Consider the following 27038-nt stretch of genomic DNA (forward strand, 5'->3'; position numbering starts at 1 on the left):
AAACTGTGTCACATGTTGGAAGGTAGAAATAATCAGCTGATAGGCCTTGTCCTGTATACATGTTACTGTTCTGCAGGTAGGTAACAGTACAACTAGTTAGGACTAATAAGTAATGATTTAGTAGTTAGTGTTAGCAAAGTTTCACTTTACAGAAAAGTCATTCCATAAAGTTATTTTGAATGTCCAGCAAAGGTTTGTTATTTCATTAAGTGTGTGAAGTATATTGAAAATTGTATACAAGGACACCTCTTTAATATAATCGTGTCATTAGTGTTGTTGAAGATACTAATTTATTCCAAGGTGAGATCTCTTTTCTTTCCCCTCTGTCATAAAGTTAAAGGTGAAAATATCAGTAGGCTTGTCATCTACTTTCAGAATTAGAACTGGCTTATAAAAAAATAGGAATAATCTAGTGTTTCTGAAATTCTAAATTTGTTAAAATTCCTCTTACTGTGTGGTTTTTTCCTTGCAGGAGAGCTGCGCTTTGGAACTGATGAGTCAACATTCAATGCTATTCTGTGCTCTAGAAGTTATCCACAGCTGAGACAAATCTTCATTGAGTATGAGCGCATTACTGGTCACGATTTTGAAAAAGCTGTCAAGAATGAATTTTCGGGTGATATTGAAGCTGGATTATTAGCTATAGGTGAGATAAGGATTGAAAAATTAAAGACAGCTCAAAGGAAATTAAGAAAACTGTAGATTTTATGTATAGCATAATGTAGTAGAAACCATATTCTGTTTACCATCATTGAGTGACTGTGATTACCATTGGCTACAACTTTCTGGTTGGACAATATTATGCTTTTAGGCACAAATGAATGTTCAGATGTCTGTTAGGCTTTCAACATGTTTCCCATGCAGCTGGCTTTGTCAATTGAAGTTGAATGTATACAGTTTAACACATTTACAGATTGACTATTCTCATTACAAAATCTACATTCTACAATATACACAATCATGTCTAACTAAATACATCATCTCTTCCATTACATATCTGCATATTAATTACAGAAATGTGAATACATTTTCTTCCAAAGTAATATTATGTATATGGTATGTCTAAGTTATATGTAAATGATAGTTTATCGTGAGTACACAGCTAAGACACTCTTACTTACTATTAAGGAGGATGTCCCCTGATTATATATGTCCTTAGTCACTTTGAAAGTATTCTTCCACTGAGTAATGTGCCATATTTTTTAAACCATACTTCTAAAACTACCATAAATTTACATGCAGTGAAGATTTTTACCGATTGTGGCACTTCATTGTCCACCTTCAGATTTAGGTGTTTGTGGCTATTATGTATCAGCGACAGGCTTGAATAAGTTATGTTTAGCATGTAGTTGTTCGTGGTACGGTGCATATGTACATTCATTCTTGGCACAAATTTCTGTATATTTATATGTAGGCCCAATGGTACTGCCCGGCCACTGTGTCATCCTCAGCCCACAGGTGTCACTAGATGTGGATATGGAGGGGCTCGTATAAAGGCTTGGGAGTGTTAAGTATAGAGTTGACTGAAGTTTTTTTTTTACAGGCTTCTCTAGGACCCAATCCTTGAATACACCTGATTGCTTTTTTGTGCCATCTGAAAACACAGTTTTTACATACAGAATTTCCCCATGACAGTGCCCCTTGCTGAAACTCTCTGAAAGAATGCATGGTAGGACAGAATCAGAAATTTTTTTATTGAGAGGAAACCTCAATTTATATAGCAGAAAAATCATAAGTGCACATTTATCAGTTAAATATTTTGTATTCTTACTCCTAGAGTCTTTGGTCTATTGAAATGCAACAGTATGAAACTTTCTTCTTGTTGAGCATTTAGATTAAAATATAGTTCCTCTGTATTCATTTCATTTATACATAGCTGGTTAACTTTATGCCATTCATTACTTTTTCCAAATAGTTCCTTATTTTTGTCTAAAACTACCTGCATATTCTCACCAGTTTAAACCATATTCATATCAGCATATAGAACATTTTTGCTTACCATACACTTTGAGAAGCGATTAACGTACATAGTGGCCCAAGATACACAGCCTAGGGGAAGTTCTCTTAATTTTCCTTAGTTTTGACATGTACTTGTTGTCATGCACTAATTGTTGCCTGTTGCTTAGGTAAGATTTAACTTAATCTACAAACCATAGTAGTCTAGTTTCTTTGCAATAGTCTCATGTGACAAAGAATCGAAAGCTTACCATAAATGTAATACAGGACACCAGTTTCTTTCATAACCATTGTCAGATCTGGCCCCCCTTTCTTTCACAATAGCATATTTTGGTCTGCCTCGAAAAATGCCCTTTTTCAGTGAGCTATTACATATGTGACTCAGAATCCTACTTATCTGTTGGAAACAAGTTTGTAGTACTCCGTTGGAAACACCATAAAATCCATGCAAGCTTTTACTTGTGAGTGCGTGAATTTATTTTCTTAATTTCAGTAGGAGAAGTGGGTTTAATTTCAGTGTTATCAAATTGCATATATATATATTTCCTCTTTCACATACAGCCTTGCATTTCCTAATGACTAGCTGGATCCTATTTTCTGTAAAACACTTAAAAATGGTTATTAAAAATATCTTCTACTTCTGACTTTCACTTAAACTTTTCGTTGGGTTTGATGGAAGCACAGTCTTCCTGTGCTCTTGGTTGTCCTGTTTCCCTTTCGACAACATTCCAGATTATTTTAATTTTATTATCAGAGGTGCTAATCTAACTTTTTAATAACATTTCTTAATGTTTGTTTCTAGATCATTACTCCTTCTAGCTATGATACATTTCCCTTTTCTGTTTGCAAGTCGTTTTTATCTCTTTAGTAAGCCATGGCTTTTGAGATGGTTTCGTACAATTATATTTCACTTACGGAAACTGTTCTCAAATATACTCACAAAGGTATCATGGAATTTTAAATTATACTCATGTTCCCTGTACACCTCATCCCGCTCTGTTACAAGGTTTCCCTAAAATTTGCAAATGTTAAAGCATAATTGAAAATGCTATTTTGAGAACTGTTTTGCATCACTGAATGGTGCCATGTCACATACTATAACTAGCTTTGGGTCATGATGAGACGGACCATTCTTAACAGGAAAATTTTTTGGTTTGTTAGATTTATCTTGGTCTATAAAAATATTATCTTCCAGTGTGCTGCTTTCCCGTACCAGCCAAGTAGGAAGAAGAAGAAAAACTGACGTCAAATTGAAAGAACAAAAAGTAATACTTCTATTGGACTGTTTCAGAGAATCTACGTTGAAATCCCCACAAACAGTAATTTGCCTCCCTGTGTCTGGCAAATAGCACAAAAAAGAATTGGAATTAGCTGAAAATTTCCCAGTGGGGACCTACAGAGCTAAAATTATAAAAGTACAGTTACTTAGTTTCAGCTCACATGCACATGGCTCTATATGTTGCTCTAAACACATTTTTTTAGTTGTAAATTTTTCACACTATGGTACATTTTAAGATATATGGCAATTTCTCTCTCCATAGTGTGTCTACTTATATGTGCTGAAAGCTTATATCCTCCATTTACCTTTTCCATATATGTGACTGTGTAATGTTCAAACAGGCATACTATGTCTGTTCCACCCTCAATTTCTAAATCTTCTAAACAGACAAGGTCATCTAATTTTTTTTAATCCCCTTATACTCTGGTGCAATATACTAACATTATTTTTCACTGTAATTTCGAGACTCTTGAGATGTAAAAAGAAAAAAAATCTCTAGTACTTGCCTATGTGAGCTTCCCATTAAGCTTAATTTCATTCACTGTTGAATCATTGGACACTGATCTTAGCCTGATCTAGATATAGATGGACACTTCATCTTGAGCAATGCTTGGTCTGCAGTAACTTCTTGCCAATGAGCAACCAAATGGTAAAAAAGTGTGTTTCTGTACTTTTAATCCAGTGTTCATTCACACAGAGAACACTGCGATTAATTTTGTCTGGCCAGAACTGGAATTCAGTAATGTTACTTTTAAGAACTGTAAATTTGTGTAACAAACTTAGCTTGTTTTTACTACAGGGAGGTAAAGTGTTTATACTGGGTCCACTTTGTTTATTTTACTATGTTCTGGTGTTCTTTGTTTGACAAATACTAATATATCTCAGGCTTATACATTTCCCTGATCTGTTTCTGAGAGTTGGGACATGTTGCCTGACTTGCTAAAGCAGGCTAGTTCATTGCACACCACACTATTTTTTTTGGATCAACAAAGTCTTTACTAACTAATTTCTGACTACGTCTTGCATGAAAAACTCGTAGACAATTGCAGTTGTTCAGATGGATGATTTAAAGTAATACGATCTTTAACATCAACCAGTGCTAAACTTTTCAATTGTTTGCAGATTGATTCAAAATACCGATTAGCTTTAGTTATTTCATTGTGCACACATGATTATTCTATTAAGTCATAATGTTGAGGTATTTTTAGTACTATTACATCTACTTCATACTCCCAAGCTGCCTAATGGTGTGTGGTGCAGGGTATTTTTGGTACCACTGTCTGATCCCTCCAACCCTGTTCCACTCGTGAATAATGCATGAGAAGAAAGATTGTCGGTAAGCCTCTGTATTGGTTCTAATTTCTCGAATTTTCTCCTCATGGTCAATACGCGAGCTGTGAGGGGAAGTAATATGTTGTCTGACTCCTCTGAAAAGTGCTGTCCCAAAACTCACAATAGTAAATCTCTGTGATGCACAATGACTCTTTTGTAACATGTGCCAGTGGAGTTTGTTTAGCATCTCCATAATGCTCTCTCATCAGTTGAATGATCCCATGACAAAATGCGCAGCTCTTTATTGGATCTTCTCTCTCCCCTCTCAGTCCTACCTGATAGGGATCCCGGATACACGAACAATACTCAAGAATCGAGCAAACAAGTGTCTTATAAGCCACTTCTTTCATGGATGAGTTAACATTTCCTTAAGATTCTTCTGATGAATCTGAGTCTGGCATCTGCTTTTCCCACTACCCGTTTTATGTGGTCTTTCCACTGAAGGTCGCTCTGGATAGTTATGCCTAGATATTTTATGGCAGATGCCGGCATTGCAAGAATTGTGTGTGTTCTTATTAGGTGATCTAAGTGAATCAGTGCCGTTTGCAGTTATAATTTTTTCAACATTTTCACTAAAATGAACATCTTTAGGTTTCATGTGCTTGGGTTCAGATCCATTCAGTTGCAACACAACACACAGGCATATCTCCGCTTCTTATTGTAGGACTATTTTCAATGTTGATCCATTACCTTTTGGTTTCCTCCTCTCCTTTCAAAGACGAATCTAAAACTTCCTGGCAGATAAAAACTATGTGCAGAACTAGCACATCCCCTAGGCAGTGGCTAAGCCATGTCTCCACAATATCGTTTCTTTCAGGAGTGCTAGTTCTGCAAAGTTCGCAGGAGAGCTTCTGTAAAGTTTGGAAGGTAGGAGACGAGGTACTGGCAGACGTAAAGCTGTGAGGATGGGGCGTGAGTCGTGCTTGGGTAACTCAGTTGGTAGAGCAATTGCCTGCGAAAGGCAAAGACTCAAGAGTTCGAGTCTCGGTCCGGCACACAGTTTTAATCTGCCAGGAAGTTTCATATCAGCGCACACTCCGCTGCAGAGTGAAAATCTCATTCTTAAAGAGGAATCTAATTTCCCCACATCAAAAATGAAATGTTTCCACAGTGGACACAATGTCACTTCTTGCAGTTTTTTGGCATTTTCGACGTTGCTTGTTCATAGTGATGTCATTCTTTCCACAACTCGTGTTATGTAGTAGCCCATCACTACACATTGGAGGTTTGCACTACTGTTTTTGTTGTACAGATTCTTTGTTCTTGAACTTTAATGCACGTACCTCTTTAATAAAAATGTCAGAATTTTGTCTTCACAGTCAGAACTATTTATCTTTCAGTGCATTTTGTCTTTACAGCAATTCAAACACAACCATATCTTTCATTTAGGAGTGACATTTGCACGCTTAAACTGTTTCACCATTATTGCACATTACTGTTTTGATGACGCACTTCTCATAGCAGCGATGGGAAGATACCCATTCTCACAAATTTTCACTAAATGATACTGATACAGTACACAATATTTCGTTTATGTATTTTTCCGTACTTCAGTTTTTCTTCCAGAAAATTACTTAATAATATAACACGTCAGACACATTATCACAATAAAGACTAATTTTTTTGCATATTAGATACTTTTCCTCATATTTCTTAAGTTCATTTGTGGAGCTAATACCCTCACAATCCCTGACCCCATCTTACCCAATAGAACAACTGCTACATTTGTGTAAAAACAGGGAAATGTCATAGCACTGCTGTAAATCAAATACAATACTAATCATTTATGCTTATCATAATTTCGTTTTTGTCACTCACATTCATTTTTAATTTGCCTGACATTTTGTTTTACGACATTATCATACGAATCTCTACTCTCCCAACCATGAAATCCAGGAATAATAAGCTGCTGTCTTCTTTCACTTCAATGGTGAAAGGAGTGTTTGAGCGGAACAAGCTCAAATGCTGGAGAAGTGTGATTAGTGTTTATATTCCTGGGGCCACACCACAGGTTTGTTGTCAACAAATTGCCAGAAGCAGGAAAATTTCAGCTGAACACAGTGCCTTTCCCTCAGTCTTCCATAAAATAGTTGGCCACCATAGGAGAGGAGGACTTCCCATGGAAACACTGTTCACTTGTTCAAAATAATGGTTGTTAAGTAAGAAATATAGAGGTAAGCATGTATTTAAGCAGTGCCACTATATATTTCTCAAAACTACTTTCTAATAGCTCTAATTAGCCCTGTAGAGGCACATTCATAAAAAAGGATACAACTGCAAAGTTAACCAAAAATATGGCTGTTGTAGTTAAGGACCTTTAAGCAACCCATGAAAGCCTCAGAATTAAGAATAAGATTGTTGCATTTGCCTATTAGAAGGATAAATGGACGATAAATAGTTTGGACAAGAAGAGAATATAGATGCTTTCGAAATGTGGTGCTACAGAAGAATGCTGAAGATTAGATGGGTAGATCACATAACTAACGAGATATTGAATAGAATTGGAGAGGAGTTTGTGGCACAACTTGACTAGAAGAAGGGACCAGTTGGTAGGACCTGTTCTGAGGCATCAAGGGATCACAAATTTAATATTGAAGGACAGCGTAGAGGGTAAAAATCGTAGAGGGAGACAGAGATGAATACACTAAGCAGATTCAGAGGGATGTAGGTTGCAGTAAGTACTGGGAGATGAAGCAGCTTGCACAGGATAGAATAGCATGGAGGGCTGCATCAGACCAGTCTCAGGACTGAAGACCACAACAACAACAGCGACGTTAGAAGCACCAATAGAAGGTTAATATATTAAGCCAAAAAAACAGGTTGGTGCTCCAGTGTTGATCACAATGGGACAAACAGGGAACCTATCATTGTGAATCTTCACTAGGCCATATCAGTCTTGAAGGAACTGCAGCAGGCCCTTGATAGCTGGAATAGAAGTCCTCTTGAGGTTTTCTCCGAATCTTGTCAATCAGATCCTCTCCCAGCTTATGATGTGCAAGGTTGTTGAATAATGAATCAGTTTCACTGTTAATCAGTTCTTGATAGCAGAAAGGTGGTCTTCCCTTATTGGCAGGTAGTAGTGACAAAGTCCTTGTCTGATCTCAAGTCTTGCAGAGCCTTCCATTCAGCATCCAGCAGCACTTTCATTGCCCTCTGCTCATGTCCAGGAGGCTTCTCTTTGGCTCCTAAAAAGGAGCGTTGCGATAACATATTAGACCTTCTGGTGACAAACAGACCCAAACTATTTGAAACAGTTAACGCAGAACAGGGAATCAGTGATCGTAAAGTGGTTACTGCATCGACGATTTCAGCCATAAATAGAAATATTAAAAAAGGTAGGAAGATTTTTCTGTTTAGCAAAAGTGACAAAAAGCAGATTTCAGAGTACCTGATGGCTCAACACAAAAGTTTTGTCTCAAGACAGATACTCTTGAGGATCAGTGGACAGTATTCAAAATCATCGTACAATATGTGTTAGATGAGTATGTGCCAAGCAGGATCGTAAGAGATGGAAAAGAGCCTCCGTGGTACAACAACAGAGTTAGAAAACTGCTGCGGAAGCAAAGGGAACTTCACAGCAACCCTAAACACAGCCAACGCCTTGCAGACAAACAAAAATTACGTGAAGCAAAATGTAGTGTGAGGAGGGCTATGCAAGAAGCGTTCAATGAATTCGAAAGTAAAGTTCTATGTACTGACTTGGCAGAAAATCCTAAGAAATTTTGGTCTTATGTCAAAGCAAAATGTCCAGACACTCAGTGACCAAAATGGTACTGAAACAGGCCGAAATACTAAATGTCTTTCTCCGAAGCTGTTTCACAGAGGAAGATGGCACTATAGTTCCTTCTCTAGATTGTTGCACAGATGACAAAATGGTAGATATCGAAATAGATGACAGAGGGACAGAGAAACAATTAAAATCGCTCAAAGAGGAAAGGCTGCTGGACCTGATGGGATACCAGTTCGATTTTACACAGAATACGTGAAGGAACTTGCCGCCGCCCCCCCCCCTTCCCCCCTCCTCCCCCCCCTTCCCCCCTCCTCCCCCCCCCCTTCCCCCCTCCTCCCCCCCCCCTTCCCCCCCTCCCCCCCTCCCCCCCCCCCCCACGTCTTGCAGCGATGTACCGTAGGTCTCTAGAAGAGCGCAGCGTTCCAAAGGATTGGAAAAGGGCACAGGTCATCCCCGTTTTCAAGAAGGGGCGTCGAACAGATGTGCAGAACTATAGACTATATCTCTAAGATCGATCAGTTGTTGAATTTTGGAACACGTATTACGTTAGAGTATAATGACTTTTCTGGAGACTAGAAATCTACTCTAGGAATCAACATGGGTTTCAAAAAAGATGATCGTGTGAAACCCAGCTTGCGCTATTCGTCAGAGACTGAGGGCCATAGATACGGGTTCCCAGGTAGATGCCGTGTTTCTTGACTTCCGCAAGGCGTTAGATACAGTTCCCCACAGTCTTTTTTAATGAACAAAGTAAGAGCATATGGACTCTCAGACCAATTGTGTGATTGGATTGAAGAGTTCCTAGATAACAGAACGAAGCATGTCATTCTCAATGGAGAGAAGTCTTCCGAAGTAAGAGTGATTTCAGGTGTGCCGCAGGGGAGTGTCGTAAGTCTGTTGCTATTAACAATATACATAAATGACCTCGTGGATGACATCGGAAGTTCACTGAGGCTTTTTGCGGATGATGCTGTGGTATATTGAGAGGTTGTAACAATAGAAAATTGTACTGAAATGCAGGAGGATCTGCAGTGAATTGACGCATGGTGCAGGGAATGGCAATTGAATCTCGATGTAAACAAGTGTAATGTGCTGTAAATACATAAAAGATAGATCCCTTATCATTTAGCTACAAAATAGGTCAGCAACTGGAAGCAGTTAATTCCATAAATTATCTGGGAGTACGCATTAGGAGTGATTTAAAATGGAATGATCATATCAAGTTGATCGTTGGTAAAGCAGATTCCAGACTGAGATTTGTTGGAAGAATCCTTTGCAAATGCAATCCGAAAGCAAAGGAAGTAGGTTACAGTACGCTTGTTCGCCCACTGTTTGAATACTGCTCAGCAGTGTGGGATCCGTACCAGATAGGGTTGATAGAAGAGCTAGAGAAGATCCAATGGAGAGCAGCGCGCTTCGTTCCAGGATCATTTAGTAATCGCGAAAGCATTACGGAGATGATAAACTCCAATGGAAGACTCTGTAGGAGAGACACTCAGTAGCTCGGTATGGGCTTTTGTTGAAGTTTTGAGAACATACCTTCACCGAGGAGTCACGCAGCATATTGCTCCCTCCTACATATATCTCACGAAGAGACCACGAGGATAAAATCAGAGAGATTAGAGCCCACACAGAGGCATACCAACAATCCTTCTTTCCATGAACAATACGAGACTGGAATAGAAGGGAGAACCGATAGAGGTACTCTAGGTACCCTCTGCCACACACTGTCAGATGGCTTGCGGAGTATGGATGTAGATGCAGATGCAGATGTAGAGCACTGTAAATACTGCTTTCCTCCAACTATAATTGCTTCTGCATGCATGCGTAATTCTTGTTTGTGGCCCCAGTAAATTTTTCACACTGCTGTGAGAGTATCACCAATTGAATTTTGTGGCAGTGATTACAGCAACTACCACCATCTGATTGTGATCATTTGTTATGATGAAATATTGTGGGACATCCTCGAAACTGTAAAACATACCAATCTTTACATTGGTTAAGGGTTTGTACACTGGTGTAGAGTTTCTCGGCACTTCATGAAACAAAACCTCCCTCCCAAAAAAAGAATTTTGGAAAGATCTTTAATGTGCAGCAACACATTAAAATGTAACAGTGCAGAAGCCCAGCTCCAATGTCAAATCTAACATAACTTCTCATACCAGCTCCATTCACCAACTCTAACAAAGCAATTCCATCATTTCAGGGATAACATAGTACAGTTGATCATACCATGTTTTACGTTTTTGGAGGTGATAAATTCGCTCACTACCAGACGTACACAAATTAATCTTCCACCAAACACGGCTTGTTAGTTTTGAAGCATTGAAACAGAGATTGTGATGGGTTTTGTAACCCAATCACAGCTCATGTCACATGATTTAGCCAGCCATTGTCTGCAGATGTTCAGAGTATAGAACATGTGGTGTAGTCAGCCAATAGCAACAGCACTATTAAGTCACACACATTTGCCAGCAAACTTTTAAATAATGACTTAAATGTCTAGTCTTCTAGCCACAAAGTTCTTCCAAGTGGCTGGTCCTCAAAGTGTTAAGTTTTAAATGATAGTCAAATGCTCTGTGTTTTAAGAAATCGATCACATGTTCACTATCGTAACATAATTCATCTTGCATAAAACAAAACTTACTTTGAAAGTAACTCTTTTCAAACGACTATTCACAATATTTTCCAGTGAGCTGTTAAAAGTACATTCATTTCAGCAGTTGCCAGAGTGTGCCAGAAAACGGGTGTTACTGCACTTGCACAGCTGTGGTAATGCAGGAAGCCCATGTATTTGTATGTATATACCATCAAGAGATCTTACATTATGTTATAGAAGAAATAGGGCATTTAGGGATACTCAAAGAGCATCTGAATTTCATAAAGTATACTAAAATGCATAATTTGGCTTCAAATGCAGACTTGTATGTCCAGATTCATAGAGCTTACTTTTAAAAAGTTAGCATGTACCTACAATTTCCTTCTACTGTCCCAAATTTTAATTTTTAGCTCACTTTTTTCATAAAAAAATTATAAATTTTATTATAAAATTCATATAAAATTAAGAGAAAATAAAAAAGGTAAATGGAGGTAAATCATTACAGTAAATTTGCATAATTACAGTAATTCACATTCCTAAAATTTTAATTCAAAGTAAGTAAAAAAATTAAGGGAAAAATGTGCAAGTTTGTTTTCTTACATTCCATTTTTCAAAAAAAGTAAAGTTCGAAGAAAAAAGGTAAACAGAGGTGAGGTAAATAAAACAGCAAAATAAAATTATTCACATTTCCCTAAAATTTTTCCTTGAAGATTTCAAAAAGGTGCAAATAACCCCCACATTGGCCCTGTGTGCCATAAGATGAAACGTGCACCTGAAATTCAGTGAACAGTTGAAACTAGTCATTAGTGGGGAATGAAACACATGGTTTCAAATAAATTGTGACTGCCTCTGCAGGAAAAAGGCCAAATTTCTGTAGCAAACAGACTGAAATAACTTCATTGTTCTGCAAGGCAATTTTTACTTGACTGCCAGAAATGTGGAAATAAAATAAAATCAAAAAACTGCAAATAACATATTTTAGCCTTCCACAATTATGTCATTGTATTTTAATTCACTTGATAGCTTCTGGCCACAGAAATCAGTTTTATTTTCGTTTGACTGGAAGGCTCTAAACAAAGAAGAAACAGCAAAATCATGAAATGTAAGCATGGGTCATGTGGAGAAGCTTGGGTGTATAAGAAATTTTTCCGGGTAGCTTCTGCCGTTTGTTGCTACTGCTGAAATGGCTACCAGCCCCACATCAAGTAGCATGAAGAGGGAGTAGGTGCTTCTCATATTGACTCAGCTGCCCATGTGCATGAACCCGATGGCAACAGCTCAAACAAACATAATGTAAATAGTTGTGATGTCACGCTCATCAGAAGCAGTTTGTTGTTATGAAGCATAGCATAGTATATGCACTGTGTTTTGTTGTTTTAATGGCACTTTTCCTTTGCAACTTCTGTTTTATTTTGTTTTTTCCTCTTGTTTCTTTTAATGCTGCAGTATTATTATGCAGTAATAGGATATAGTAAAATTCTTTACTAGAGTAAAAGTTCTTAACAGTCAAAATTACAAAAATTTAACTGAAACATAAAACAATGGAAAAATTCCTGGAGTTCTAAAAATTTCCTGTTTTTCCCAGTTTTCTCCTGGATGAAAACATTCCTTTTTTTTCCCCGGAATTCCCTGTTCTCCTGGGACACGTACACCCTCTCTGTTATCCAGCAGCAAACTCATCTACATCAACATGGATACTCTACAAATCACACTTAAGTGCGTGGCAGACGGTTCGTTGAACCACCTTCAGTATAAGTCCTTATTATTCCACTCTTGAAGAGTGTACAGAAAAAAATGAACACTTATACCTATCTATACAAGCCCTGATTGCCCTTATTTTATAGTGAAAATCTCATTTGGAGGAGGAAGTTGGTGATTGAAATTTTATGGGAGGATGCTGCTGCAACAAGAAACGTGTGTTTTACGATGTCCACCCCAAATCCTGTATCATGTCTGCAGTACACTCTCCTCTATTTATTGATAATGCAAAACGTGCTTGACATCTTTCGACTTTCTTGATGTATTCAGTTAATCCTATCTAGTGAGGATCCTGCATTATGCAGTAGCACACCAAAAGTGTATTTGCAACAAATCTGCCTAGGAGGTCGCAACAAGTAAATCTCATTGTTAATGTTTGACCATCAGGTGCAGATGAATCTGCAATTGTTTTTAGAGCTCAAGCACAACAGGTTGTTGTTTCTACAAACAAACTGACAATAGCTGGTGGACCGTGTCCTTCATGCCTGAGAGAGAATTTAACTGTGCAAAATAATCTAAAGGTGGACACGAACTCCTCTATGCCCTGGTCAAAACTGACAGAAAAGCAAGATTAAAGTCTCTAAAAACAATCTTCCAGTTAAGCTTGCATGACATTATTAAAAACTGTTTCTAGTTGCATTATGAATGTTAATATATTTTTTGCCAAGGATTTGTAAACTGTCAGCAGTATAGGCTTGTTTTTTCTGCTCCAGTATTGGTACTGTTCTGAGGTGTTAGATACAATTTGCAATAACCTGAAAGGTGTAAACTCCATTATTATTTTTCTCTCCATATGTAACCCCCCTTCCCACTTTCTTTTTATTGGTTCTACAGTAGTATATCAGTTTGTAGTCATCAAGATGAATCCATTCACTTTCAGTGCTTGCCATTTGATGTTCTGATATAGGCACTGCACAAGAAGTCTGCTGAAATTTAATCTACCTTTCCATTTCCTTGTGTTTCAACTGTAACTATATTACTCTGCAGCTCTCTCTTTCACATGAATTTACTCTAAAAGACTGAACACACTAGATATCACTGGAACAGGATTGATACTGCTTTGGTGGCAAATAGCTATGCAGGTAGCCTCTTGCCAGAAGCATTCAGATTCAAACCATATACTTTATGTAAAGGAACAGAATGAAGCAAGTGCAAATGATTCCACTGTGCTGATTTTCACACTTCCTAAGGTAACAAGTGTTTTTGATCTGTGAATTTCTTAATTATTTTCCATTACTAGGTTGTTAGTTTTCTGTGTATATAACTTTAGTGTTCCTTACATTCACATGTTTTTTTTTCTCTCTTCCCCCCCCCCCCCCCCCCCCCCCCACATTCTAATGCCCTTGGACTCGCACTCAAGTCTCCTAAAAATCTCATGATAGAAGTGAAAATGTTGATATGAGGCTTATCAGATGTTAAATTAGAGTTGTTGTAGGCCAGTCAATTGGAACACACATCATAACAGTTTCACAGGACCCATAGAAAGAACACAGTACACTGGTAGTGTAATACTGGACACTAAAGATTATCTATCATCACCGTGTAATTGTGTTGTAATATAGTTGTTTGATTTCACAGATTTCCAGATGTAGAAGATTTTGTTTTGGTTTTGATAAGCTAGGGTGAATAGATTTGTATTGCAGTATATTTATTCTTTTAAAAGTAGTAGTAGACATTACACATATAGTTCCGTGATGTAAAATCAAAATGTCTGCTTTTTTCTGTGCACATGCTTATGTGGTATAAATTGTTACTAATTTGGTCTTCTTCTACACCTACAGTGAAATCAGTGCGAAACAAAGCTGGATTCTTTGCTGAAAGGCTCCACGATGCTATGGCTGGACTTGGTACAAAAGACAGAACATTAATAAGGATTACAGCCACACGATGTGAAGTGGATATGGCCGATATTAAGCAATCATTTCAGGAGCGCTATGGAAAAACACTGGAGAGCTTTATCTCAGTAAGTAGCTTAGTTTTTTGATAACACTAGTGTTGTCATAGTCATAACACAATGCAAAATCTGTTGGTAATAATTTCAATAGTTAGTGTATGAATAGTGTTAGAATTGTTAATTTGTTATTCACTTGCACACCTTCTTGAACTTACAGTTGCATTCTTCTTCCAGGGTGACACATCGGGAGATTACAAGAAAGCACTTTTGGCACTTGTATCATGAACTGTTCAAACTGTGTTTTTTAGTATACATATGCTACAGTGATTTGTAAAACAGTTATCTGAGCTTCCACGTGTATATTTAAGGATGGTTATCACATTTTGCCATTTTTATAAATCTCTCTGTACCACACATTTTTTTAACTAAATTACAAAGAATTTTTGATAAAATGTATTTACCACATGAACATTAAGTACCTAAAATCTAAATTTGCTAAGCAATTGCTTGAATATTATAGATGTAGGAAGAGTTTGTGTATTTTTTCCCCAATACAGTTCAGTGCCTTTCACGGCATTCCTTCAACAGATAATAAAAAGAAACCTTAAAATAAGGTTATTCTTAAATTCAAAGTTCAGTGAAAAAAAGTGTTGAGCACAATAGATTGTACTCTTACAAGTGACAATGTTAAAAATGCACTACGGTTATGTAAGGCAAATAATTCACTTGCTTGAGCTCTACTGTATTTTATTCCTTTTTATGTATTAAAAATAACCAATAATAATAATAAAGTTTCCATATACATTGGACAGCATGTCAATCCCATAAATTAATGTAAATGCAGTTTTCACTTGCAACATGATGGAATAACTAAATCTATTTTTGATCAGTGAAATCTCTGTATTTTTCATTCATGTGTTGTTGCCATAAATATAGTGGATCTGAAAAGACTTTCATTGCACTACATATTTTCAGTAAATCTAGATAATAATCCTCTATAAAACTCTCACACTCACACTCACACACTCACTTTCAGAACCAAGTGTTCTTTCATCAAACAAAGAGGAGGTGACTAGGGGAACAAGATCATCCAGGAACTAAATAGTTGTAAAATATCACAGCCCAAGTATGAAACTGAAAATCAGCAATGAAATGGTAACATAATTGAAAAATTGATTCATTAACAGCAGCTGAGCAGTAAATGAAGAGAGGTATGGACAGTGCAGAAGTAGAACCCAGGTCCACAAAATGTAATAACTGAAAAAGAAAAAATAAATTTCTCAAAACATAACACATGAAATGGGAAGAGAAAACAATGGTAGAATGTACTGCACAGTTAATTCTGTACATACGGAATGCAGGAACAATAACTGCTTAACTGCCACTGCACATGCTGTAATTGAAGGGTGTGAGAGAGATAATGGTAACACACATTACATATGAATGGAGATACTCAGCTGAAAAAATTTTAAAAAATCATACAAAAGTTATTGATATTTTACTACTACTGTAATATTCACTGTTCAAAGACTGAAGCACGAAAATAAAGAGCAAAAATACAAACTTTGTATTAATAGTGTAGAAATGTTTTTTCCTATCAGTGGTGAACATCTTTTGTGGCATGCATTGTTTTCCTATAGCTAGCACAACACTACTGATAGTCGTCACGTCCTGTCAGCAGAAGCATTTTCACACTGCTGCTCAGTTGTAGATGTTACCTCAGTTTTTATGGCTCTGTAGAAGTTGTAAGAAATAAGAGGTATCCACTTCAGTGCAGAATTGAGGTCTTTTTTCCTTGGTCCGTTTGTAAGTGACCCAGGATTCATTCAATGACTGGTACCTTGTAAGGTTGGAGGATAATCTCATCTGTTTAATTTGATTTTCTGCCAGTCTTCCGCATGAAATGAGTTTGGTACTAACAAGATCCCTGACACATCTGCAGTGAGGATGAGGCATGTAGCATTTCTCAGTAACACCATGTATCATTCTTCTGATTAAACACATTTCATATCACTGGAGCATATAAAACCTTCTGATGACATAACATTGGTGCCAAATGGTCTCTCTTGGCTATACTTAAAGATGTTCACTTGGTCTTTAAGGGGAGTACATAACTGCTTGTTGGTGAACATATTTCTCTGCCACACCGAAGTCTCAATCACTTGGCAACATGCAATGTCTAGAGTGGGAAATGATTTTCAGAGTCAAAAATCTTCCTTTTGCAATAGACAGCATCCAAACATAAACAATGTTCCAATTTTTGTTGTGCCCAGATCTACTTCCTCTTAACCCCTTGCTGCTACTGTTTCATCCCAAACAAAAAATGATCTGACAATGAATGCTGATGTTATATGTTCACAATTTCGTCTAATAGAATATGGGCCCTGTAACAAAATAATGGGGATGCCTGTCGTAAATCAAAAGCTATTTCATGTGTATCTTTATCAAAGACTGCTTGCTGTGCTTTACTTCTCTTTTTTTACAGGTCATTTTTGCAATGTTCAGTTCAGTTTCACCTGAATCACATGTTGGGCAATTATCTGGTTTTGGCAGTTTGAATAAAATATTGTCATCTCAAAAAATGTGGTGATACAGAAAAATACATGCTTTGCTTTGATGTCAGGACAGTATTCATCTTCATATTTGTTATAGAACTTTGGTATGGAATATTCCATTAATGCTGTGGTGTAACATTTCATCCTTAGGAATAACATGTTCCACATTTATCCTCTTAGGCCAACAACAAGTGTTCCAGATAAGTGAAAACGTAGTTAAGGTAGTTAAATCTAGAAAGTTCCACTGTACATACTCTACTTTGATATGTGCGCAGATGAAGTGTAAGTCAATGCAGCTCCAGACAGTGGCAAGGTGTGATGTCACCTAAACCTCTCCACCTGCCTTGGCAGAGCACTCATTCTTTGGACATTGGGGCTTGGCAGTGCCTTGGAGGTCAAGGAGAAAGATGTACACAACAATGTAAATGATCATAAAGAATTCTCTCCCCCCCCCCCCCCTCTCCCCCAACACGTGTATGATAATCTGTCATGATCTGTGAAGTAAGAGATCTGTTCATCCATCACTGTAATTGAAGCTATATACGGAAAACATGGGGCTTAAAATACAGAAGTTACCACTAAGGTCTTTATGTCACTTAGTAGCTTGGGCAGATTGGAGCCCTCTTCCAGTACCCATGCATTGCAGCAAGGTGAAGTCTAATGGTACGGTTCTGTGACACCACTTAGCAGAGCCACGAAAGGAATTAATTTTGAAAATAGTAACCAGAAACAGTAACATAGGATAAAATTCAAAACCAACCATGTAGTTTTGGCACCCAAAGTGCAAGACATGAATAAGAGGTGCTAAAGAAGAAAACTCTTGCAGAAATAAGAATTTTCAATAAACACTAGAAAATGTGATGGCCCAGAGCAATCTAAGTAAACATGAAGAAGATACAGGTGATTACATGTTATTGTGTCATCCAAAGTAATTAAAATGTTTAAGAAGTAATTTTCATTTGGTAAAAACCAAAGAATTTTGAACTGTTAAAGGAATTGGATAAAGGAAAATAGTTGACCATAGCAACAAGGTTAACAGCAAGATATATTCACATACTAGAGTAAAACCTTTTGGCGTGTTAGTCAAGTAGCATTACATCAGCAATATGGAAGAATTTCATGTGTGGATTTTGAAGCTGAGTGCAGCAGCAACATTCAATGGCATCCGGGCGGTGGGCAACCAGTGTGATTACTGCGCAGCTTCACATTCCAGTGCAGTGGCTGGTCAGCTCATGACACAACTACTGCACAGTAGCCAGTCAGCTCGCTACGCAACAACTGCACAGTGACTCGGTGTGACATTGCTTTGTCCATGTACGAGACATAAGCAGTGTGGGGATGTTAGCATATATACAATATGCATGGTATAACAGCAGTGGTATTACCTTGGTGGCAACCAATTCTACCCATAAAAAGGCCACAAGATGTCAAACATTAAAATCCTGGCATCTCTGAGGCATCACTGGAGACACTGTGATCGGCATGGAGCTGAGTAACTATGCGGTTTCAGAAGGGCTTAACAGTGCTCTCACCGCTAAGTGCTCTCACCCCTAAGTTAACTCTGGTCACATACAGTCAGCACAGTTGAAGAGGTTGCAGAGTGACACCTGCCTGAAGCAGCTGAAGAAATAAATCATGAAACCCGTCATGCTCTAACAAGAACTAAGCCTATGGAGTTAAACATTACCAGCTGAGAGAGGGTGGCTATGAGGAACCTGAGAGTTCCCTGAGATTGTTGTCTTACCTGCTGACAAAGGCAACACTACTGTTGGTCTTTTCCACGAGGACTACATTGAAAAGATGCAGAGCTTGCTACATGACGACTCCTACAGGAAGATCAATGACCCCGCAAAGAAGATGGATATCAAGACTAGGACTCTTCTTAAGAATGCGAATTCACCAGAGGGGTCAAGAAGAAACTATTACCTCAAGGACCTGCACTATCAAGATTTTATGAATCCCGTAAGACCATAAAGATTGGGTGCCGTTTTGCCCCCTTGTCAGCAACATTACGGCATCTACATACTTGCTGGCAAAATACCTGATGGAAATACTAAGCCCTCATGTGGGTAAATACAGACATCATATCTGCAATTCTATAGATTGGGTAAATGCCTTGAGAAGTTGAGGATGAAAGACTCTGATATCCTGGTGACTTTTTACATCATTATGATGTCTAAGAATCATTAGAGTGGTCGGTCATGGCCGACCGCGGTGGTCTAGCGGTTCTAGGCGCTCAGTCCGGAACTGCGAGGCTGCTACGGTCGCAGGTTCGAATCCTGCCTCGGGCATGGATGTGTGTGCTGTCCTTAGGTTAGTTAGGTTTAAGTAGTTCTAAGTTCTAGGGGACTGATGACCTTAGAAGTTAAGTCCCATAGTGCTCAGAACCATTAGAGTGGTCAGAAATTTGGTGAGAAGACCACAGATCATTTCGGGCATGTCCTGACTTCCATGTATTTTCTGTTTGATGGAGAATACTGTGAACAAACATGAGGAGTCCCAATGGGCAGCCCACTCTCGCCTGTGGTCACCAATTTGTATGTGGACTACTTTGAGAAGGAAGCCCTGGCATCATCCAAATGGAAGCCCAAGTGTTTTTCTCATCTCTCACTATGGAAGGAACAAACTCGACTTCCTTACCATTTGAACACCATGTGTCGCAACATCAAATTCTCTGTGGAGGGGGAAGCAGAAGAAAGATCCCCTTTCCTGGATGTAATGGTCAAGAGAATAGCTGATGGCAACCTGGGCCACAATGTGTATGGAAAGAAAGTGCACCCTGGCGTGTATTTACATGCAGACAGCTGCCAGCACCCTCTGAAGAGGAATGGGCTATGAAAAACACTAGTACACAGGGTACACACCATTTCAGGAGTAGTGTGTGCGTGCGTGCGTGCGTGCGTGCGTGCCCCAACAGCTCGAACATCTCAGAACTGTATTAAAAAAAGAATGGCAGATTAGGTGTGCTCTCTGCCCCACCACAACAGTATAGCCTGTGGAGATGGAAGAAGACACGGAAGGAGAGGCAGCCACTGCCTTCATACTACACACTGGCACATTATGGGAAAAATCCAATGCATATTGAAGAAACACCAAGTAAATACTGTCTTTTGTCCACCCAATAAAACACGAGCATTACTGGAAAGCGTCAAAGGTGCCATTTGTGGAAGGCCAACGTACACCAGATCCCGTGTCAATGTGGACAGATATATATTGGACAGTGTGTGCGCACTGTCAAAGATCATTGCTGAGAACGCCTGAGGCACAGTCAACTGATGTGTCCCAACAGGCCAGTGTTTGCAGAGCACTGTTTGTCCAATAATCATGCGATGGAGAACAAACACATGAGGATCTTGGCACTGACTTCCAAACACTGGGACAGCATTATTAGAGGGGGCCATAGAAATTTGCACCAGGGATTCTATCAACGAAGCTTGCGGCTATAATCTTAGCAAGGTTTGGGAACCAGCACTGAGTTTAATTAAGACGACTCTCAGCAAGCAAATTGATCTGGTGACCAGAGCCAACAGACCTCCTACATCAGTGCTACCACAGACACTGATACTCACAGGCACAGACTCGAGGGGACCCGAGCCCCTCAAAAATTCATTTGGAGGAGCGGAGCTGCCCCCCCCCCCCCCCAATTAATTTAAGAGAATTATTAGTTATATTGTGCTTTGTAAAATAAAATTATGTAGGGACTTTTTATTTTCCTTGGGTGATGGTAGCTACCTTTTAAAATATATTCAGTAATGAGTTAAAACAAATAATTATTACGATAATAAGCAAGTTAACTGAGAACGAATGGTATGAATCATGATAGAGTTATGGTGCTGCGGGCACACTTAGAATTTATCCCGGAGCGTAAACCTTCGGGTAAAGTCTGGCGTTGGCGAGCCAGTGCTGCGGCCACGGAAACATCAAAAGGACTGGAGCAGAAGTGCCTGGAACCCTCCGCCTCGCGTCGCCTTGAACCTTCGAAACATTACTACACTGGCTATACAAAGCCCACCCTGCTGTCGCAGTCATTCAGTGCGGATAGTTTCGTTCAGTGCATGCTGCAGAAGTGTTTAGTGTTCTGACTTCAGTGTCTAGTGGACTATTTTATATGGCTATATTTTATTTGTTTACTTGAGTCTCTTAGTGTATTGTGAATTAAGTTTGCAATGGATAAATTTGTTACCAGAAAGGCGTGCTTGTATGTTGGTGATACTACAAGTCAACCTCCAACAATTATTGTTATCAATTGCTTTGTTGTCTTCAGGCGAGAACCATTCACAGCCGAAACCTGGACAATCCGGTAAGGGAATATCATTTCAGAAGTCTTGGTCAATCAAATATACGTGGCTAGAATATGAAGCATCTACCGAAAAAGCTTTTTGCAAAGCCTGCAAAGAGACAGATGCTAAAAATCTATTACAATTTTCTGCAAAAAGCAGAACATGCATTTACTTCCATAGGGTTTTCTAACTGGAAAAGGCTTTTGAAAAATTCAGTCTTCATGAAAATACATTTGTGTGTAAAGGCATTCTGAAACTAAATTCTATCACTAACCGAAGTGTGGCCTCCCAATTGAATAAACAGTTAGTGATATGAAGAAAGGCCTTCTAGCTCTTGAGACAGTTTTTACTACCATGCAATTTATATGCTGACAAGGACTAACAATTAGAGGGCACGAAGATGTAAACTCAAATTTTTTCAATTGTTGGAACTCCCAAAGAATGACATACCCGAGTTAAAGATTGGTTAGGGCGTTCGGGGTATAAGTGGACGTCCCACAATATTCAAAACGAGATCATTGATCTACTAGGAAAGTCTGTGCTGAGAAAGGTATTGGCTTCAATCAAGAAGACTGAACATTTTTTGTTATAGCTGATGAAACAATTATTCTTAAATTCATGAAAAAGTGTCATTTTGTATTCGTTCTGTCGATGATTCCTTAATTATCAATGAAGACTTTATTGGCTTATACGAGACCCAACAACGCTGAATCACAAACTCTATTTAGTATTTTAAAAGATGTTTTTGCTTGTCTTGATTTGTCAATGGATAACTTAAGAGGACAGTGCTATGATGGTGCCTCGAATATGAAAGGTAAGTTCAGAGGACTAAAAAAGTTTGTTTTAGATAAACACCCAAAAGCACATTATGTGCACTGCACTGCTCACAGTTTAAACTTGGCAGTTGTAAACAGTCTCTGCCATCTTACGTCTATGAGGGTTATTATGGCTTCAGCTAAGGACTTCCTTGGGTAACAGAAGAGATGTTGAATTTAATTGATGAAAGAAGAAAATACAAAAATGCAGTAAATGAAGCAGACAAAAAGGAATACAAACGCCTCAAAAATGAGATCGACAGAAAATGAAAATGGCTAAGCAGGGATGACTAGACGACAAACGTAAGGATGTACAGGCATATATCACTAGGGGTAAGACAGATACTGCCTACAGAAAAATTAGAGAGACCTTTAGAGAAAAGAGAACCACCTGTATGAATATCAAGAGTTCAGATGGAAAATCAGTTCTAAGCAAAGAATGGAAGGCAGAACGGTGGCAGGAGTATATAGAGGGTCTATTCAAGGGTGATGTACTTGAAGGCAATGTTATGGAAATGGAAGAGAACATTGAAGAAGATGAGAAGGAAGATAAGATTCTGCGTAAAGAGTTTAACAGAACACTGAAGGACCTAAGCCAAAAAACGCCAAGGGAGTAGATAACATTTCATTAGAACTACTGGCTTTGGAGAGCCAGTCATGACAAAACTCTTACACCTGGTGAGCAAGATGTATGAGTCAGACGAAATACCCTCAGACTTCAAGAAGAAATAGTAATTCCAATCCCAAAGGTCTGAAAATTACCGAACTATCAGTTTAATAAGTCATGGCTGTGAAATACTAACACAAAATCTTTACAGACCAATGGAAAAACTGGTAGAAGCTGAACTTTGGGAAGATCAGTTTGTATTCCATAGAAATGTTGGAACACTTGAGGCAATAATGACCCTATGACTTATCTTAGAAGTCAGGTTTAGGAAAGACAAATGTATGTTTCCAGCATTTGTAGACTTAGAGAAAGCTTATGACAATTTTGACTGGAATACACTTTTTAAAATTCTGAGGGCAAAGGGGTAAAATACAGGGAACAAAAGGCTATTTACAATTTTCCAGATGGTAGTTACAAGTGTGAAGGGACATGAAAGGGGAAACAGTGGTTGGGAAAGAAGTGAGACAGGGTTGTAGTTTATTACCAGTATCTATATATTAAGCAAGCAATAAAGGAAACAAAAGAAAAATTTGGAGAATGAATTAAAATCCATGGAGAAGAAATAAAAACTTTGAGGTTTGCCAATGACATTGTAATTTCGTCAGAGAGAGCAAAGGACCTGGAAGAGCAGTTAAACGGAATGGACAGTCTCTTGAAAGGAGGATATAAGATAAACATCAACAAAAGCGAAATGAGGATAATGGATCGTAATCTAATTAAATCACGTGATGCTTAGGGAAATAGATTAGGAAATGATACACTTAAAGTAGTAGATGAGTTTTGCTATTTGGGGAGCAAAATAACTGATGATGGACGAAGTAGACAAGATGTAAAATGTAGACTGTCTACGGCAAAAAGAGGTTCTGAAGAAGTGAAATTAGTTAACATAGAGTATAGATTTAAGTCTTAGGAAGTCTTTCCTATAAGTATTTGTATGGTGTGTAGCCATGTATGGAAATAAAATATGGACGATGAATAGTTTAGACAAGAGGAGAATAGAAGCTTTCGAAATGTGGTGCTACAGAAGAATGCTGAAGATTAGATGGGTAGATCACGTAACAAATGAGGTTCTGAATAGAACGGGGAAGGATAGAAATTTGTGGCACAATTCGACAAGAAGTGATCGGTTGGTAGGACACGTTCTGAGACTTCAAGGGATCACCAATTTAGTATTGGAGGGCAGTGTGGATGATTAAACTCATAGAAGTAGACCAAGAGATGAATACACTAAGTAAATTCAGAAGGAAGTGGGTTGCAATAGGTACTTGGTGATGAAGAAGCTTGCACAGGATAGAGTAGCATGGAGAGCTACATCAAACCAGTCTCTGGACTGAAGACCACAACACTAACAACATGTAGATTTATATGCATAAAACATAACATTTGTGATAGGCAACAACAGAGCTTGCATTTAGACTTTTCGTCTTGTTAATATGTATCACCATTAGGCGAATTGCAGCAATCTATGCCCACCATTATTAGGCAAAACGACTAACTGGAAAGAAACGATAATTCGTCTGGAAGTTAATTATGGTTGTATCTTTAAAATTTGCAAAGGAAATTTTCCTGCTAATTGTGGTCTGTGTTCTATGACTTCTCAGATTTGACACTCGCCAAAAAATTTCCGAAAATGCATGATTCATCTTAAATATTACAGCGCATGCTCCTCCCCCCCCCCCCTTCACTCTTTTCAACTAAAATTTAATATTCATACACAAAATAACAATAGACGATTCCGTCAAGGTATAACACACAAATGTTCGTCATGTGATGTGAACAGAATATGAGCTCAAACCCAGAGGTCAGTCATTATGATGTGGATAATAGTTATATGGCAAATCTAATTATTATCTAAAAACTTTCATACAAGGCTCTCTTTCAGAAATGTGTCTCCAGGAAACGGAATTTTAGCATCATCGTTGACTACTCCTGATTTGACATACAAAATCGCATTGTGTTATGTTAGTCGCCACTTGCACGGTTGTTTTGAGACTGGGAATTACCAGCTTTCTGTTTCTTTGATCTGCAGAGAAACAATAAATTACGCATAAGATCGTTATTTCTGATGCACAGAAATAGCTGAATACCACCTCAAAAATAAATAAAGAAATAAATAAAATTGTGCAATATTCTAACTTCCCATCTGCTATGAAGCATGCTCATCACAGTGAATCTGCCAGTGAATGAAGATGAATATGGAGATCAACACGCAGAAGATAAGGGATATATGCATGCTTATTCAACATTTCAAAATCACTACCATGTACAGACAGACAAAACCATGAGTGTGGAAAAAATCCTCTATTGGAAATGAACTACTGCATGGACATAAGAATTAATATCGTCAACTGTAATATAAAATGAACAAAGACTGGGCTCGCATAAATGGGAGTTGTATAGATCTCAGATTAGAAACAGTAGTGGCAACCTTAAAAGTTAATCAGTTAATAACAAATTAACTGATAAACTTTTAAGATATACCCAAGCAACCAGTTGGTTGATACATGATAACTTAGCAACCCAACCCAGCCCAGCCCAGCTTTGCGTGGGTAGCGTTATGTATATTTGGCCAGACGACTTGTATGGCATAGTGTATTTTACTATTTTGTTTGTGGCCCACTTTGTAGTTACGAATAAATTTCGGAGAACACCGTGAAGTAACTGAATCTCATCACTTTTATATAACTTAAGCGATGTATGCAGCGCACGGCAGGAAAGTAGTCTGAAAGCAAGGATGTTACAGTGCCATTACTTCTGATAAAGCTGATCAAAATTTACAATTTTCTGTACATTATCGTTCTTTCAGTAATTAATTAAAATGTAGGAAATATAATTTAATCTTCTATCCTTCTTATTTCGTAACACAATAAAAATTAAGTGCATATCCATAATTATTGATACATATTAATCGATGCAGCAATGATCGAGTGTAGCGTAGGAGGCTGCTAAAGTCGATCACCGCTGAAATATCACAAGAAGTACTTGCAGAAGTTTGTGACAGTAAAGTTGTTTGAACAAGTACAAAATAAAAATCACTTAGAAACCTTTGCTAGCATATTATAATTATTAACTAGTACATTAATTATAAACTATAGGAAATATTCAAATAACTTCATACTCACGGCCAATTCACTCAGTCACGTCATGTCACATCTCGTCAAAACTTCCTGAAATGCACTTCAGATGGCAGCATCCACATTGCCCATCCTGTCCCATCCAGGTTTCTCAGGAAGAAAATTTTGACAGCTGACCTCATCTATTAGTTATTTATCTCGTGATCCCTAAGCTCATTTCCACCCGATAGATGGCCATGTGCACATCTCCATATTCCTTTTTTTCGTGGCTGATATCAGTTGTTTGTAATAAATTGTTTCGTATTACGAGGGGAATTGTTTGAGTTGTTGCCCCAGATGATCAATAGGGGAAATATTTGTCAGGATTTGTAAGCAGTGGGTCCTTGAGGTACGCAATACGTGAACAAGAGAAGTTAAGTTTGAAAAGTTCCATTAACAAAGGCTGATTATAAAACATGCGTGCTACGTGCACCCATCATCACTGTGTCTGACATCCTAATTATGGTCGTATCGAAAGGCTCCATGATGAGGTAAGAAAAGAGACGTAATTGCGCCCGAGGCGATGCTACTTAATACAGCACGTTGCGGACACCAGTGGCTCACTCGCTCGTCGCACTGTGGCCGGATACACGTGTACTGACAAAGTAAATTGCCAGCACTCCAGACAGGTAGGCTGGCGAGCGCGTGTTACGTACCGTACGGCTGCATGCAACCCATAGACCCTTATATCACTCTCCCCAGACAAAAAGAGCAACCATAGGCGGCTCAAAACAACCTCCTGGGCGTTATGAATCTATTTCGCCATTTGTGGCATCAGAAGGCATTGCAACAGGTATTTCATTAGCAGACACAGTAACGTTCGATACAGAGAAGCGTGCCTTCAGGATGACAATTTGATACATGACAAATCCTGTTGACAAAAGACAAATTAATAAAACCAGTAAAATACAACACTGACAATCAAGTACGCATCAACATTACTGGATGAATCGAAGGACTTTATTCTATTTGCTGCTTCAATAAAGCTTCACTCATTATCACTTTTTTAATAGATGTCCTTAATTAAATTATTGTCTTCAGAAAAACATAAGGAATGCTT

The 27038-nt window shown here is 38.3% G+C and overlaps 1 protein-coding gene and 1 long non-coding RNA gene across 4 annotated transcripts in view; one reads left to right on the top strand and one right to left on the bottom strand.

Moving 5' to 3' along the window:
• LOC126190808 (annexin B9-like) overlaps nt 1–15498 on the top strand; it is a 140599-nt gene extending 125101 nt beyond the window's left edge. For all 3 annotated transcript variants that reach the window (XM_049931388.1, XM_049931379.1, XM_049931371.1), the window contains exons 8-10: nt 473–646; nt 14436–14617; nt 14783–15498. In XM_049931388.1, coding sequence (XP_049787345.1) covers nt 473–646; nt 14436–14617; nt 14783–14833 — 407 coding nt within the window. In that variant the 3' untranslated portion in view covers nt 14834–15498. The remainder of the gene's footprint in view (nt 1–472; nt 647–14435; nt 14618–14782) is intronic.
• LOC126190834 (uncharacterized) lies at nt 15105–26019 on the bottom strand. The gene is made up of 2 exons (XR_007538286.1): nt 25988–26019; nt 15105–15805 (listed from the first exon to the last, which is right to left on the bottom strand). It is a non-coding gene; the product is annotated as an uncharacterized LOC126190834 (long non-coding RNA).
• Nucleotides 26020–27038: the final 1019 nt, after the last annotated feature.

The sequence above is a fragment of the Schistocerca cancellata genome, chromosome 1 (assembly GCF_023864275.1).
Source record: "Schistocerca cancellata isolate TAMUIC-IGC-003103 chromosome 1, iqSchCanc2.1, whole genome shotgun sequence".
Classification (NCBI taxonomy): Eukaryota; Metazoa; Arthropoda; class Insecta; order Orthoptera; family Acrididae; genus Schistocerca; species Schistocerca cancellata.